This window comes from Tribolium madens, unplaced genomic scaffold (genome assembly GCF_015345945.1).
Source record: "Tribolium madens isolate multiple individuals breed KSU strain unplaced genomic scaffold, Tmad_KSU_1.1 Scaffold_1;HRSCAF=32;Tcas5.2_LG8, whole genome shotgun sequence".
Classification (NCBI taxonomy): Eukaryota; Metazoa; Arthropoda; class Insecta; order Coleoptera; family Tenebrionidae; genus Tribolium; species Tribolium madens.
In genome coordinates this window covers 4,120,333-4,134,232 of record NW_025400984.1, presented here as the reverse complement: position 1 = coordinate 4,134,232, position 13,900 = coordinate 4,120,333, and the positions used below count along the sequence as shown (strand labels likewise).

Sequence of the window (13,900 nt, the reverse complement as noted above, 5' to 3'; positions counted from 1 at the left end):
CACTATAAACTACACCAATTATTTACCAGTTAAAACAATCAGCACTTTCGAAATGTCAACACAAATTCCGAAACTGACGCGTGACGTTTGTTATGATTTTATTGTAAAGCGTCCTGATTATTGAGGTGATTTACTTGCTTATTGGTGTGTTCCTCTTTCCTCTCCATCTGAATCGTTTGCAGATAAAATAGTATATGTTATTTGGAGTAAAAGTGAGTTTATGTGGCTCAGCTGAATCCATTTGCCTCACTCCGTTCGGCAAAATGAACGTTCAGCTTCGCCACATAAACAATCACTTTTACTCCTAATAACATAATCTACTATATTCCATAGTTTTGCTGCTCACTGTGTACACAAAGTTTTGCTGAAATTGACTGAAAAATTACAAAATTAGATTGAAATTGATATTATTCCAAGTTATTTCGCTCGATTTAGTTCGTTTTTGAACCAGAGGCAGAAACGTACCGGGTCACTATAAATTGTTTGTGACAAAAAATCTATTGGTAATACTGAATTATTAGTAACCCTAATTTGTTATATCAGAATGTCTCAAGTGACGGCTAAATTAGCAGTCGCCCGTCGCAAATGAATGACAATTGCCTACAAAAGTTTGACGTTTGAAAGTCAAGGTTGCCAAATTAAAATTTTAAATTTGATATCAACTTGAAGTAAAAAATCACAATCATTTATAGTCCACCCGGTATATAGGTATTTTGCAAGATCTTGTCAAAACATACAAAAATAAATAATTGATGTTATTACGTTTGTTTCATTTTGTTTAGCTTGTTTTTGAGTAAAGATTTCTCAAAAAATAAGTTCAAAAAACACAAAAGTTGATCACGCTTTTTCAATTTTTTAACAACATTTTTGAACTAAAATTAGTTTTCGCCAAAATTTATTTTTACTCTTTTTGCCTTTTTTAAGTGTTTTAAATGTTTTTTAGGTAACAACGTAAATTTTTCCCAAAATTTTGGTAAAACAGGCCGAAAAATTACAGAATTAGATCAAAAGTAGTGTTATTTTTGACTTTCTCTAGAATTTAAACACGTTATTGAGCAGATTTGCGAGATGTAAACTTTCGACAGTTTTCGAAAAACCACTAAGCGCCAAATTGAGGCTAACTTTACCAAAATTAGAATACTTGATAAAAAGGAAAGATTTATGTAAATAAGTCTCTTAATTGTTATGGAGGCATTTTTATTAACTCTGTCCACACAAGAACTCCCTGACCAATTGTACGACATTTAAAGTGTCATTTATAATTAATCTTAATTAATTAATGTCTCTAAAATGGAAGGGGAGAATAATGAATAAACATTGAAATTTAGTACCCAAGTATCAGAACCAAGACAAAAACGAACGAAAAATAAATTGGTAAAAATCCCTCCACCACGAGTCAAATCGCCACTTTACCCCACCGCACCCTACTCGAATTCCCCACTTTATTCGTCCCGTTTTACAAACTTTGGAGCTGAGGTCAATATTAGTAAACATTATTAAACCAATTATCGACAATTATAGCTTGTCCAGAAGAAAAAACAACCTTGTAATTCTCATATTATACACCAATTTCAACTTGTGACCACTAAACCGATCCCGGAAGTGTGAAAAATGCTACAAGTTAGCCTCTGCTTTGTTCAAGTTTAATTCCTGGTGTTTTTTAGTATTAAAACAGTGTTTTAAGTGCAATGTGAGTGTTTTTCTGTTCAAAAAGTGCGCCATTTTTGTGACATTTGCCACTTTGGCAGTTGAAATTTAGGTTAGGCTCCTGTCAAAACCATATGTTTTATCAGTATTACTAGTTAAAATTGAAAGAAAATGAGTCAAATTTTGCTAAAACTGTTCCTATTTACGGGTATTCTAACAACTGGATATTGCAATCACCTGAAACAAGCACGAGTAAGTTAATTGAAATCCACTACTTGGCAGTTTGCCCCTCATTTCGCATTTAGGACCAACACAGACTCCAATTATCGACAAAAAGCGACTTGCGTTATTTATCCTCACTCTCTGACTCGAATTACATCAATAAAGTCCTCGATAAAATCCTAATTCCGCGAGTCGCGGGGACCCCCGACCACGACAAAGTCTTCAAGTTCCTATCATCGGAAATGCGGCGTTTGGGGTGGCAAGTCGACATCGATGAGTTTGTAGAGCGGGCCCCCATATTCGGCGCTGTCACGTTCAAAAACATTGTGGCAAGCCCGAATCCCCAAGCTGAACGTTTCCTCGTTTTGGCTTGCCATTACGACTCGAAATACTTCCCGAATGCCGTGTTCGTGGGGGCTATCGACTCGGCAGTGCCTTGTGCTATGATGCTCGAGATTGCGAAGACGCTATCGCGCGAGTTGGACCGTGTTAAAGACTCCCCAGTGGGCTTGAAGTTTATTTTCTTTGACGGGGAGGAGGCGTTTGAGGAGTGGGGCCCCAACGACTCGATTTGGGGCGCTAAACACCTGGCGCAGGTGCTGCACGGTAACACTAGTAGTCTCAATGGGGAAGTTGTAACAGAATTGGATAAAATGGACGTTTTGGTTTTGTTGGATTTGATTGGGATGAAGAATCCGAAATTTTTGAATTTTTTTGAAAACACCCAGCGATGGTAACGGTTCATGGTTGTGGTCCGGGTGGTGTAGAGTTGGTTTTAGGTTTGTGAGGTTGTCCCAAATCGAGCATGAGTTGCAAAAGTTGAATCTTTTGAGGAGTCACAGACATAGCTATTTTCAGTCAAGTAGGCCATATGGGAGGATTGAGGACGATCATCTTCCCTTTTTGAGGAGGGGTGTGCCAGTACTGCACCTGATTAGCACCCCATTTCCCCCTGAATGGCACACGCCTCGAGATAATCGCAATATCGTCGACATGGACACTGTCAATAATCTCAATTTGATATTGAAAATTTTCATTAGCGAATATTTGCAACTGTTAGTATAATTTTATTATTTATCATGTAATTAGTTGGGTGAAGAGAAATTTTGTGACGGGGTTATTTATTACGCAATTATAGAAACGCAAAAATTCTATTTTCCCAACGTTTATCAATGCATAATCACTGACTAACAAATCATTGATATTTTAAATAGTTCCTTGGCGGAGTCAGCGGAAGAATTACCGGAAAAGGAGCTGTGACATCAAAGACTTATTTTAGATTATTCTATTATGCATTGTAAAGTCATATTTTTGTGAAATACTCTAGATAACCAATTTTTCATATTTTACAGATACTTAAAACCAGACAAGACTCATGAAAATCCCATCCCTCTGATAACTGTATTTGTATTTGCACTAATTTGTATTATTTACAAAAATTTGCAGGAAAAAAGGTGATATTTTGTAAGTGGTGTGAATCACCCGCAGTACACCGGTGTATTACTGGTTGCAGCAATTTTGACTGAATTTTTAAAAATGTACATGGAACCAAAGTCAATTTTGAGAACTATATCAGGAACAAAACCCAATTAATAATCCTGGAAAATGTAAATAGGTATATATTTTTAAGGAAATTAGGAATTTTGCAACCTGTAACGTTCTATTAACAAAAATATTTATTTTTTTATTTAAATTTCTAAGAAATCGAGTTTTAAACTTTGTTGTTTAATTTTATTGTTCTGTAATAAATAACAAATATAATTTGTTGGAGCAAACTTGTTATTCCTTAACCTGAGAAATACAAATCCTGAAAAACGACGAGGAACGAAAAATTCTAGATTCTCATCGTTCACATTAACTGCTTACACAACAGCATCAAAAGCAATAATAATTTTGTTCATTTTCATTACCATGTAACAATTCTTAAACTACTTGATTCAAACTAAATTAATTAAGCCATCACCTTTAATTAGGGCATAATTTAACTTAAAAAATTATTTTTAGCCTTTCCGGCCCCTCAAACGCAGCAACTACTGAGTTTCGTACAATAAACAAGGTAATTTTTTTGGGATAATTGTACAGGGTGTATCAGCTAAAATATCCTAGCTGGGACACCCTGTATGGACTTTTATTGATATAATATTTTGCAGGAAAGTTACCCAACGCTAAATTTAGTGCTTTATCAACCTTTGTTACACTATATATTTTTCTAACAACCAATTAATAATAAAACTGTTAAAAAGTGAAACGTTTTTCGTTTTTATACCCTCTAAATAAAACAAAAATGCTCCATTTTACTATTTTTTTCCCATCTAGTAAACTCAAATTATCACTGTAGCCTTGAACCTTATTATTTGTTAACAAACAACGGAAATTTCTTTTCAAAGGTCAAACGTAATAATTTCGTTTTAAAATGTTGAAATTTGTTTTAATTGTTGTAATTTTTAACCCAGTTTTGAGCCAACTGAATAAAATCATCGACTTGACTTGGGATTTCAGCAATGAGACAGTCTACTGGCTTGGGGTAACCCCCTTCGAATTTACAAAAACCGTCGGACATAACGAAAGGGGCTATTGGTGAGAATTTCCCATAAATGGGGGCACAGTACTAAAAAAACAGGTATGCGGCTAACGAATTCCGTGCTGGCGAGCATGGGGGCACCCACTTCGACGCCCCTTACCACTTCAATGCAAACGGCTGGAAAGTGGACCAAGTCCCAGTTGAGAGACTTGTAGCAAAAGGGGCAACAATTGACTTGAGCCAAAACAGCACCAAAGCCCTCGAACGCCACCATTTGGAAAATTGGGTGCGACAAAATGGCGACTTTCCGGAAAATACCGTGCTTTTAGTCAAATTTGGGTGGTCCAAGCACTGGCCAAGACGCAGCAATTATTTTGCTGTAACTCCAGACGGAAAATTCGATTTTCCCGGTAGTGAAAACTGTCAAAAACGCAAAAATTTCAATAAAAGTTTCAAGGTTTGTCCCCTGAAGCTGCATCGTGGATCGCCGAAACAGGTAAAATCGTGGGTGTGGGGCTTGACACACCCAGTGTGGACCCAGGGACAAGCACCGACTTTCAAGCACACAGGATTTTGGCCAAAAACATGATCTATATTATGGAAAATGTGAAAATTTTGGAAAATTTGCCACGTAAGTAATTATTTTGGAAAAATTCCATTAATGAAAATTTTCAGCTAAAGGTTTCACCCTTGTTGCTTTACCAATGAAAATCAAGAATGGGACAGGGGCCCCGTTGAGGGTCCTAGCCCTCCCGAATAATCTCAACTCAGAGTAAAATTTTATTCAATCCAATTCAAGTTTCTTGAAATTGCCATAAAAACCCAAAAAATCGTCATTATCCAATTTGTAGGGGCGCAAATTTTTGGCTACTTTCATGGCTTCGACTTGGTCGAACCGGTCCTGATATTCCAAATATTTGAGTTTCAACAAATCTGAAAATTGTAATTGGGATTAAAATAATTAAAATCAATTTTTACCATTGATTTCCTCGAGTGATTTCTCCTCCCCTCCGAAATCCACCGGAAGCACATTTTTGGGGATTTTATCGCACAACTCTACTAAATTGTCGCAAAAACATACTTTTTTCACTATTTTAGAACCGAGAAAAACCTTACACATTTCGAATACTTTAAATGCAAATGCTGACAAATTCACCACATAGACATTTTTTACTCTAAGTTTTAAAGTTTTCTGAAATAAAAAAAATTACAAACCCCCAACTTCAAAGCGATTAATTACCTACTTTATAAAACACCATCATTTTTTGGAAAAGACTGGGAACAAAGTTTTTAAAATGTTCAGGAGCAAAATTTGAGCAATCAAGAATGAAAGTGTGGCTCAACTGAAGACTTTCGTGGTGATGAATTTCGCCATAAAAAATTATATGGGCTGATGTGTCATATGCAGAGAGTTCTAAACTCAGTTTGGGGTCTCTTATTTTATAAATGTAGACACGGCTCAAGTCTGGAGTCAATTTTGGCAAAGGCAAAAAGTATCTAGAATTAGAAATTAAAAAAATTCGTTGTAAAATTGGGGTTTACAATGCGTCCATAACTTTTCTCATATTGGGCAATCTGGGATTAACATTATCAAATAATGAAAGCATTTTGGGCAACACAGTGTAGTACAAATCGATTTTCTGTTTAGTAATTTCCACACTACATTTGTTATAAATCAGATAATTTTTGATACAGTTTAAATCTACAAAAACAGATTATTTATTTAAAGCAGTTTTTGCTAAATTACCCATAATTTCAGGCAAATGTGGTTGACTTTTCATCCACTCTTGGACCGTTTTGCAATCATCATCAAACATTTCTTTGGTTCGGCCGAAATTTTGCGCAATTTTTTCCTCAAGATCGTCATAAACCTCGTAAAATTGCACCATCTTCGCACCAACAACAGTAAAGAGTGATTTCACCAACGTCAGAGTAAATGGTAAAAGCTTGTTTCAGTCGTTATCAAGTACATGGGGAAAAAATATGTTCAATTTAAAACATTTATTGCAAGCAACATTTCAAGGTCATCAAATTTAATTTTGTTTGGTTGGTAGCCGTGTCAATGACCGCTCGATGAAAAACACTGTAGTTGAAAGCAGCAAGCCCACCCCCCACATGTAAAACGCACTTTCCGTCTGTTCCAAAGTCAAAACTTCGGCCCGAAAAACAGTTTTTTGGTTCAAGGCTTTTTTTGCATTGTGGCCAGCTTGGTCGTAAAAATGCTCAATGAAACCAAAATCTCGCAATTTCAGTAATAAAGCGTCAATTTGGCCAAAAATTGGGTAACCTTTGACGAAAAACAACTGAATATAAACCGGGAAAATCGGTTTTTTGAAAAGGTGAAACAGGACTTCGCCTTCAGAGTTGATGAAAAATGGGAGAAAAAATTCGTTGGTTCTTTGGAAATCCACAGTGACACAATCTTGGGTGAAAGCAGTTCGAGTGATGCAATCTCTAGGATTAGGGCAATATTTGTAATTTTCCCTAACATGGACTTCACTAGGGCTTGAGTCAAAACTGTAGAATTTTGCAATGTCGTGATCGATTAAAATATCCAACTTGGACTCTACTATATCCTCCAGGGAGTTAATCTGGGGCTCGTAGCTGTTTTTTGACATGATTTCCATCATTTTGCTTTTGAAAATCGTCGAAAGTATCAAACAACAACAAACCCAAACAAGAATCAATAACCGGTACTTCACCGGAAATCGTTTCAAACCCAACTCGAGCAAAATCTGGTACAACATAAGACCACTAGACGAGTACTCCATCGTGTACAAGAAGCGACAAAATAGTACCATCGCCGTGAAAGCACCCAAAAGAACCAAATAAACCTCCTGGGTAAAAATCAAGCCCATGCGTTTCCAGTACGGCAGTAGCTTTGCTTTTGGTACCAACCATCGGGTACCATCCTCCATGAAAGTACAAGTAATGTCAAAATCCAAATGTTCGTCAAATTTCGAATGAAACACTCCTAGTGCCATCTCGCCTTCACGCCGTTCCAAGGAACCCAAAATATGCGTATAAGTACCATTTATTTTACTCCCCCAGTACTCAAATTTGGTTCTGGTGTAGTTGATTTCGAAAAGTAAATGTTGTGCAATGATTCCAAAAGCCTCAATTTCGATACCACGCTCAGAATTAAGGGCATAAGGTGGTATAATATTATTCAAAATTTGAACAGTTGTGTTCCGCCATTTTGGTGGCAACTCGAAATTTGGGAAAGTCTTATTTCCGGTTAAAACTCCTCTAAGACATGAATTCCACTCAAAAAAATCTACAAACGGCTTGTTGACACTCTCGAATTCGTACGGTTTGTAACTGTAGATTTTTTGCAAAATTTTTGAACGTGTTTCAACTACAAGTACTCTCACAATGTAGTATTTAGACAATGCTTCGAAAATCGTCCCTTGGATTTTGTCAATAATCACCACAGTTTTGCTTTGAGGACTGAACGTTTGAATTTMGGACAAATGCCTTAAAATAGTCTCAAAATCATCCCCAACTTTGATTACAACAAAGTCACTTCTTTGGTACTCAAACCAAACTAATGATTCTTCCAGATTAAGTCTGATAACAGGTCTGTGAAATTGCAAATCTATGTTTACAAAATACACAATGTTTGCGTCGATTAAACTGTGCAAACAGTCGCTCAAATAGTGAGATTCCTCCTCCGGTACTGAAATTTCACCAGAAACAAGCAATACTAGACTTAAGAACAACAACATGGTGACACAGTTTCAAAATGATTGAAATATAGCTGAAACAAGTGTTTTACAGTGATTGCATCCACTTTCAGAAATCATTTATTTTATTTTTATTAGCAATACCACCAAATTACAACCCCCAAACAAGTCACTTAGTTGTAAAAAAAACAAAATAAACAAAGTTCAAATTTTTATTTTATTACTTCATTTTTTGTATTCCACTAAATTAATAGCTAGATTGTAATGAGTCCATTTGTATATTAATCGACAGTCATTCCAGGAATAATAATGAAACGGACCGCAGACTAAACAATTCTTCTTAACCAATAACATTAATAAATAAAACTTGTCAGATGACTGATTAACTGTCAATTTCATTGCGGACCGCAGACTAAACATCCAGTTTGACTTAACTTAGACCAAATKAGCTCGAGTAAAAGCACAAACAGTGAAAAAAATAGCCCGAAAAGTAGCAAAACAAAAGGCAAGGCCATGGTTTCCACGTCGTTAAGCTCGACTTTTTCGGAAAGTCTCAACTGTGAGAAATATGCGCTTTTGAAAATATTGTCCATGTAGTCGTAATTATAGTCGATGATTCCGTTTGCTTGCAATAACAGGATTAGAGAATTGATRTGTTCAAACATGGGGAATCCCTTAGATATGATCATATGGATGGGCGTGACACATACGCGTTCTGACATGACGTGGATGGTGCTATGACCATGTTCGTTCAAGAAATATGGGCTGTGGTAGGCGATGTAGCGTCCCATGGCAATACTTGCAGTGTCCCTTTTTGTGGCTGTTCTCTGCAAGCAGTCATAAGTCTTGGGACAAGGGACATTATGGTCATAAATGTACTTTTCAAGAGGGTCACCATGGTCATACATGTTTGCGTACCCAACAGGCAAACTTATGACCAAYTCAGAATCGACTATTTCTTGGAGTGTWGTTATGTCACTCTCGTAGGTGACCCCACTCAAAAGATTTATAATCTGACTTTTGAAAGCAGTCGAAATGATCAAACAGTAAAAAATCCAAGTCAGTACTAAAGCCCTGACTGTGTATTTCACCCTTATTTTGGTCGGTTGTTCGATTAAAATGCTAAAAAGGTGGAAAAAAATTGTGGTGGAGACCTTCAACTGAGATAAGTGCAAATGTAGGACATAAATCAGGTTATACAAGAAAAAAGAAGCCAAAAAGGCCGTCCACGTGTCAAAACTGAACGCCACAATAATCCTTTGCCATTTTTGCAACTCGCGAGCTTTTGGTACCACCCAGAAAAGGCTGTCTTGGAGGTACTCATAACTGACATCAAAGTCATAAATTTCTGAGTTTTTCAAATAAAATCCACCAACTGTGATGTCAATATCGTGGGTTAAAAGGCCACCAAAGGCCAAATAGTACGTTTCGGGTTTCTTCTCGTTGTAATAACTCCCGTTGTGGAGGAAGTACTCAATTTGGAAATTGTAGTACTTGCTGATTGTCTCCAATGTGAATATTTCTATTCCTTCAAGGGTTGAATACGGGTCGACGACGTATGGCGGGATCGGCTTGTAGGCAATACGCACTGTGGAGTTGCCCCACAATGGGGGCACTGTCTTGGTGAATAAACTTGGGGGGTTGTTAAGACACGAGCCAAGGGGGATAATAGTTGTGTCAGGATTGTTGATATTTTGATTGTTGTAAGGGTAATAAGTGTATAGGTTTAGGGAGTGGGTTTCAAGGACGACAATATGGCTGATGTAGTACTTGACGGCCATTTTGAAAATTTTGTCGGTTATTAACCGGTCCAGAATTATTATAAATTTCGCTTGGGGGTTAAATGTGCGAAATTCGTTCAAATATTGAATTGTTTCGTCCAAATCCGAGTCCAAATTAACACCAATCAGGTATATTTTCGCACGTCCAAACGCAAACAAGTCCAAAATTTCGAAAAATTGCAAATTTATAATTGGGTAATTCACCGGAAAATTGACATTTAGCGACACCACAATTTGGTTATTTTCATAATGATGACTAAGGATTTTATTAACACAAAATTGGACCAAATTTTCGCTGTTATTTAGGTCAAGGATTTCCAGAAATGTTCCAAGTCTTGTTGTGAAATGCATGAGAAACAATATTGTTAGGATCATAACTCACAACTGAGCTTGAAGGGAACTGTTTTAAATTTGAAACATTTGACAAGAATTTGCTTTTAACAGGTCACGCGATGTATGATAAATTAATTCTTCTAAATTACTTAAAATTAACGGTCCATTAACGTTAGCAGATAATTAGTTGGATATTTTTGTTGGAAAATGAAACCGTTTTTACTTAAAATGCGATTTTTCTCTGTAACGAATGATAAAAATAAAAGGAATTTAGCAACAGTCACTTAATTAGACGATTTTAGTGTGACTTGATGGTTCACACTTAGGAGTACCTAAATCAAATTCTCAATTTTCAAAAATTCGTCAAAATTTTACAAAATCAGTTAAAAAACATAGTTTTGTCCATTACATCAATTCTATAACCACCAACAGTGTGATTTGACAATTTTTATAATTTGTCATGCAATCCTGGAAAATTTTTGGAATTTTTTTGAGTTTTAAAAATAGGATTTAAGTGTAAGTGTGACCCAACTTTCCAGGCTAAAATGATCCAATTAAGCGATTCCTTGCATAAATTTGGCGATTTTTTGACTCAATCATCAGTTTTTAATATAATTTTTAGGGTTTTCAAAATAAAAAATAAAATCTATCATGTTTATATAATTTTATCAACAAAATAAATATCTTACAGTTTAATTTAATTAGGCAGCTTGCAAAGTATTTGCGTACTGAAATTCTGGACTGTTTTCATATTCACACATATCCAGGGCTATCTCGCAACTCTCTTTAACCACCCTCTTCTCATCCCCTAAATACTTATTCAAAATATTTATACAATCTTCGGTGGCTATAGCCCCCAGAGCCTCTGCACACTCATGCCTGACCATCTCATTCTCTCCACAATCCTCCAGACTGTCCCTCAAAAACGGCACTCCTTCCTTATCCTGCAGTTGCCCCAAAACAAAAGCCACCTCATGTCTAAACAACGCACTTCCGCATTTCAAACCGGCCCCCAGAGCCGCAATAGCCTCCTTAGTCCCAACATTGCGTAAAGAAAACATGGCACGATATCGCTCAAAAAGTGGGGCTTTCTCATCTAGGAGTTTCTCTTTAAGTTTCGTCACATTTGTGGAAGTTGCAGGAGGAGCAGGATCGACAGAATTGTAGGGACTTTTCAGACTAATCGTTGAACTTTCGGGGCTTTGCAACCATTTTATCCTTTCAAGGGCCAATTCACACGTTTCTGCAACTTCAATGACCTGATCCGATTTGAATTTTTCCAAAATGGTGATAGTTTCAGGAGAGGCAATAGCGCCCAAAGCTTCGGCTAAAGACAAGAACCTGAATTACAACGCAAAACTGAAAAATCAACACAAACCTGCCTCATGCCTCACCATTGGCTCCTGATTTGTATCTTGTAACACTTCAATAAGAATTGAGACAGCTTGAGCGTCTTGCATTTGACCCAAACAATACGCAAGTTCGTGTTTTAATAAAGCTGAATCGTCGTGGAAGCAGTCTTTAATGCAGTCTATCGAAATGGGGCCCCCAATATTACGAAGAGTAAAAAGGGCCCGAAACCGCTCTTTCAAGGGCCTGGATTCGTCCCGAAGCACTTTACCGATGTTACGAATCTGATTTTCAGTAATATTAACCATTTTAGCAATTTTTGAAACACGTTTTTTTGACAATTTGATGATGTTTGACATTTACACAGGTGTGACAACCTACCTAATCAAAAATACCACTCAAATACTTACCTAAATTACTCGAAATTCATTGTATGTGTTTATTTTATAATGTTGATGAGTTGTAAAAACACCTAATTAAAAAGTTGTCACTAAAGATTTTTTGACTGATAAAAATTTGTGTTTTTTTGTGGTATTACATTGCCAGCCCTGTGTGTCACTCTTTTCTAACCACACTATTTTTCAAATAAAATGGCACAAAGTCGTTTGGAACGCATTGGGACGATTTATTCAAGGTTTTTTGTGATGAAAATCGTTCAAAGTTTTTGATTTGGGGTTTGCAGGGCCCAGGGTTTGATCAAATCGGGGGGTGTGAGATGGGAAGATCGCCCCCTCTGGTTCGACCTTTACGAGGCTTTTCCCCCCAAAGAAGAGCCAAAGTATGACCGGCCCGCTCCCAACATCCCCCTAAGACATATTTTTTACGAAGAGGATAAAATTCGAGCGTAATTAACGCACATTTCACGAGTTAATTGACTCACACCAGTTTAGTATTTTTCACAGGAATAATAAGAAAATCGGTGCTACGCATTTACTAGACACCAAATATAAGACCTTGACGCAGAAATTCATCGAGAGTTATAGGACAATTCAAGCCCAGTATGGCGATTCCGGGACTGAGGAACAAATTTACAAGGAAGCAATTGATTTGTTGAAGAAGAATCAAGAAATCAAAAAGGACGAGGACGATGTTAGTTTAAGTACGGCTTTTAAAGAGTCGTTAAAGGAGCAAAAAGCCAAATTAAAAATAAATGTCAGTGATATATTCAAAGCTTAATTTCTTTGTTAAAATCTAGTCTTTATAAAGTGTTGACATGTTGACATTTTGTTTTATTTTATGTCACGTTTGGTGTCCCTAAAATGGGTAAAAAATTAAGTCGGGGTCGTACCCCCGAACAAAGTCTTTATTCTACCGTTTTCTATACCGGGAGTCTCGAAACTATCACTCCATCAATCACAATTCCCTCAATATGTACTTCCCCCTCGTTTCACTTGTCCGAAAAGACCTCAGAGTCGAAGTGTGACAGTGAAATAATCCATTACGGCGAATTGCAAAATATGTACGTGAAGTCCCAGACTTTTACAGCCGATCACTTAACACTTACAACTGTTAAAACATCGCAATTGGTGTTAGTTCTCTTGAAGAGGCATTTAGGAGAGATTGTGAGTGACATCCATGCTGGGTAATTATTCATGTTGCTTTGATGTTATTATTTTATCGGTTTTTTAGAACATTGAAAATGCCGGATAAAGTTATCGAAAAATTTGGCTCCACCAGTGGCCGGAACCAAAACCAGCAAACCGACACATACACTCTTCAAAGAAGAATGATTACACATTTTGTCTCATTACTTCACGTTCATGAAATGATTTTAACTTATCTCAAACAGAGACGCGTCGATCAAGCACTTGATTTAATCAAGCAAATTGCAGTTAGTCACGCTCTTAAGGGAATCACCGTGACCGAATTTAGAGTAAGTTTTTTTTTTTRAATTTTTGATAAAATGACAGTCTTTTAGTTGGTGGACTGGTTTATTGTCAATTATTTGATAAAAAACAAAGTAAGCACAGATGAGAATATAAACCATTTGATGTTTTACTTGAGCACCGTTTCGAATTATATTGTGCGATTTTTCGAAAGTCAGAGTGCCCGCCAAACTATGGTGAAAGACTTGACCACTGTGAAACTTGACGATAGAAGTAACAAAGCCAGGGAGAATTACCGACTAATGAAACAATGGACTACCCGGATTGAAAGATCCAGAGACCAAATAAAGGACTTAATTGACAAACTCCTCGCTGACCAAGCCCGAATGCAAGCAGCGAGAGAGGCAGAAATTCGAAGTATTGACACTCAAACCCTCAAAGAAAACGACTTCATAATGAAATACTTCGTAAGCAGAAAACCGACAGAATCACGCTCACAATCGCAATCTCACCAGGAGAAAGCCTCAACGTGAG

The 13,900-nt window shown here is 36.8% G+C and overlaps 6 protein-coding genes across 10 annotated transcripts; 3 read left to right on the top strand and 3 right to left on the bottom strand.

Moving 5' to 3' along the window:
* Window positions 1-1,519: 1,519 nt before the first annotated feature.
* On the top strand, window positions 1,520-4,117 carry LOC123004522 (glutaminyl-peptide cyclotransferase-like protein). 5 transcript variants are annotated; one of them, XR_006412699.1, is made up of 6 exons: window positions 1,522-1,899; window positions 1,953-2,602; window positions 2,649-2,924; window positions 3,222-3,484; window positions 3,874-3,925; window positions 4,020-4,117. XR_006412699.1 is itself a non-coding variant. In XM_044397854.1 (5 exons), the coding sequence occupies exons 1-5, from the start codon at window positions 1,819-1,821 to the stop codon at window positions 4,080-4,082; spliced, it is 1,122 nt and encodes a 373-aa protein (XP_044253789.1). In that variant the 5' UTR covers window positions 1,520-1,818; the 3' UTR covers window positions 4,083-4,117. The 5 variants fall into 5 exon arrangements, 4 of the variants coding, with proteins under 4 accessions (XP_044253789.1, XP_044253792.1, XP_044253790.1 ...); XM_044397854.1 differs by lacking the exon at window positions 3,222-3,484 and having other exon boundaries at window positions 1,520-1,899; XM_044397857.1 differs by lacking the exons at window positions 3,874-3,925; window positions 4,020-4,117 and adding an exon at window positions 3,084-3,166 and having other exon boundaries at window positions 3,222-3,820.
* Window positions 4,118-4,246: 129 nt separating this feature from the next.
* LOC123004397 (kynurenine formamidase-like) lies at window positions 4,247-5,374 on the top strand. The gene is made up of 4 exons (XM_044397647.1): window positions 4,247-4,446; window positions 4,490-4,800; window positions 4,848-5,021; window positions 5,066-5,374. Exons 1-4 carry the CDS (start codon window positions 4,283-4,285, stop codon window positions 5,164-5,166), a joined length of 750 nt encoding a protein of 249 aa, XP_044253582.1. The 5' UTR covers window positions 4,247-4,282; the 3' UTR covers window positions 5,167-5,374.
* Window positions 5,164-6,317, bottom strand: LOC123004396. The gene is made up of 5 exons (XM_044397646.1): window positions 6,138-6,317; window positions 5,933-6,092; window positions 5,635-5,887; window positions 5,369-5,582; window positions 5,164-5,323 (listed from the first exon to the last, which is right to left on the bottom strand). Exons 1-5 carry the CDS (start codon window positions 6,277-6,279, stop codon window positions 5,175-5,177), a joined length of 918 nt encoding a protein of 305 aa, XP_044253581.1. The 5' UTR covers window positions 6,280-6,317; the 3' UTR covers window positions 5,164-5,174.
* A 2,154-nt stretch (window positions 6,318-8,471) lies between these two features.
* LOC123004083 lies at window positions 8,472-10,208 on the bottom strand. The gene has a single exon (XM_044397197.1). The coding sequence runs from the start codon at window positions 10,206-10,208 to the stop codon at window positions 8,472-8,474; it is 1,737 nt and encodes a 578-aa protein (XP_044253132.1).
* A 631-nt stretch (window positions 10,209-10,839) lies between these two features.
* On the bottom strand, window positions 10,840-11,930 carry LOC123004395 (deoxyhypusine hydroxylase). The gene is made up of 2 exons (XM_044397644.1): window positions 11,569-11,930; window positions 10,840-11,517 (listed from the first exon to the last, which is right to left on the bottom strand). The coding sequence occupies exons 1-2, from the start codon at window positions 11,897-11,899 to the stop codon at window positions 10,892-10,894; spliced, it is 957 nt and encodes a 318-aa protein (XP_044253579.1). The 5' UTR covers window positions 11,900-11,930; the 3' UTR covers window positions 10,840-10,891.
* Window positions 11,931-11,938: 8 nt separating this feature from the next.
* Window positions 11,939-12,760, top strand: LOC123004399 (probable 28S ribosomal protein S23, mitochondrial). The gene is made up of 3 exons (XM_044397649.1): window positions 11,939-12,174; window positions 12,223-12,384; window positions 12,431-12,760. Exons 1-3 carry the CDS (start codon window positions 12,131-12,133, stop codon window positions 12,714-12,716), a joined length of 492 nt encoding a protein of 163 aa, XP_044253584.1. The 5' UTR covers window positions 11,939-12,130; the 3' UTR covers window positions 12,717-12,760.
* Window positions 12,761-13,900: the final 1,140 nt, after the last annotated feature.

Excerpts from the sequence above, each read along its gene's own strand:
- LOC123004396 (XM_044397646.1), bottom strand. The coding sequence starts at position 6,279 with ATGGTGCAATTTTACGAGGTTTATGACGATCTTGAGGAAAAAATTGCG. Across the intron at positions 5,888-5,932 it reads AGAAAAGTTATGGACGCATT|ATACTTTTTGCCTTTGCCAA; the intron begins GTAAACCCCAAT and ends TTCTAATTCTAG. Across the intron at positions 5,583-5,634 it reads AAATGATGGTGTTTTATAAA|AAAACTTTAAAACTTAGAGT; the intron begins GTAGGTAATTAA and ends TTTTTATTTCAG.
- LOC123004395 (XM_044397644.1), bottom strand. The coding sequence starts at position 11,899 with ATGTCAAACATCATCAAATTGTCAAAAAAACGTGTTTCAAAAATTGCT. Across the intron at positions 11,518-11,568 it reads AATGGTGAGGCATGAGGCAG|CCGAAGCTTTGGGCGCTATT; the intron begins GTTTGTGTTGAT and ends TCTTGTCTTTAG.
- LOC123004397 (XM_044397647.1), top strand. The coding sequence starts at position 4,283 with ATGTTGAAATTTGTTTTAATTGTTGTAATTTTTAACCCAGTTTTGAGC. Across the intron at positions 4,801-4,847 it reads CGGAAAATTCGATTTTCCCG|GTTTGTCCCCTGAAGCTGCA; the intron begins GTAGTGAAAACT and ends AAAAGTTTCAAG. Across the intron at positions 5,022-5,065 it reads AATTTTGGAAAATTTGCCAC|CTAAAGGTTTCACCCTTGTT; the intron begins GTAAGTAATTAT and ends GAAAATTTTCAG.
- LOC123004399 (XM_044397649.1), top strand. The coding sequence starts at position 12,131 with ATGGCACAAAGTCGTTTGGAACGCATTGGGACGATTTATTCAAG. Across the intron at positions 12,175-12,222 it reads ATTGGGACGATTTATTCAAG|GGCCCAGGGTTTGATCAAAT; the intron begins GTTTTTTGTGAT and ends TGGGGTTTGCAG. Across the intron at positions 12,385-12,430 it reads GAAGAGGATAAAATTCGAGC|TATTTTTCACAGGAATAATA; the intron begins GTAATTAACGCA and ends ACACCAGTTTAG.
- LOC123004522 (XM_044397854.1), top strand. The coding sequence starts at position 1,819 with ATGAGTCAAATTTTGCTAAAACTGTTCCTATTTACGGGTATTCTAACA. Across the intron at positions 1,900-1,952 it reads ATCACCTGAAACAAGCACGA|GACCAACACAGACTCCAATT; the intron begins GTAAGTTAATTG and ends TTTCGCATTTAG. Across the intron at positions 2,925-3,873 it reads ATTAGCGAATATTTGCAACT|CCTTTCCGGCCCCTCAAACG; the intron begins GTTAGTATAATT and ends AATTATTTTTAG.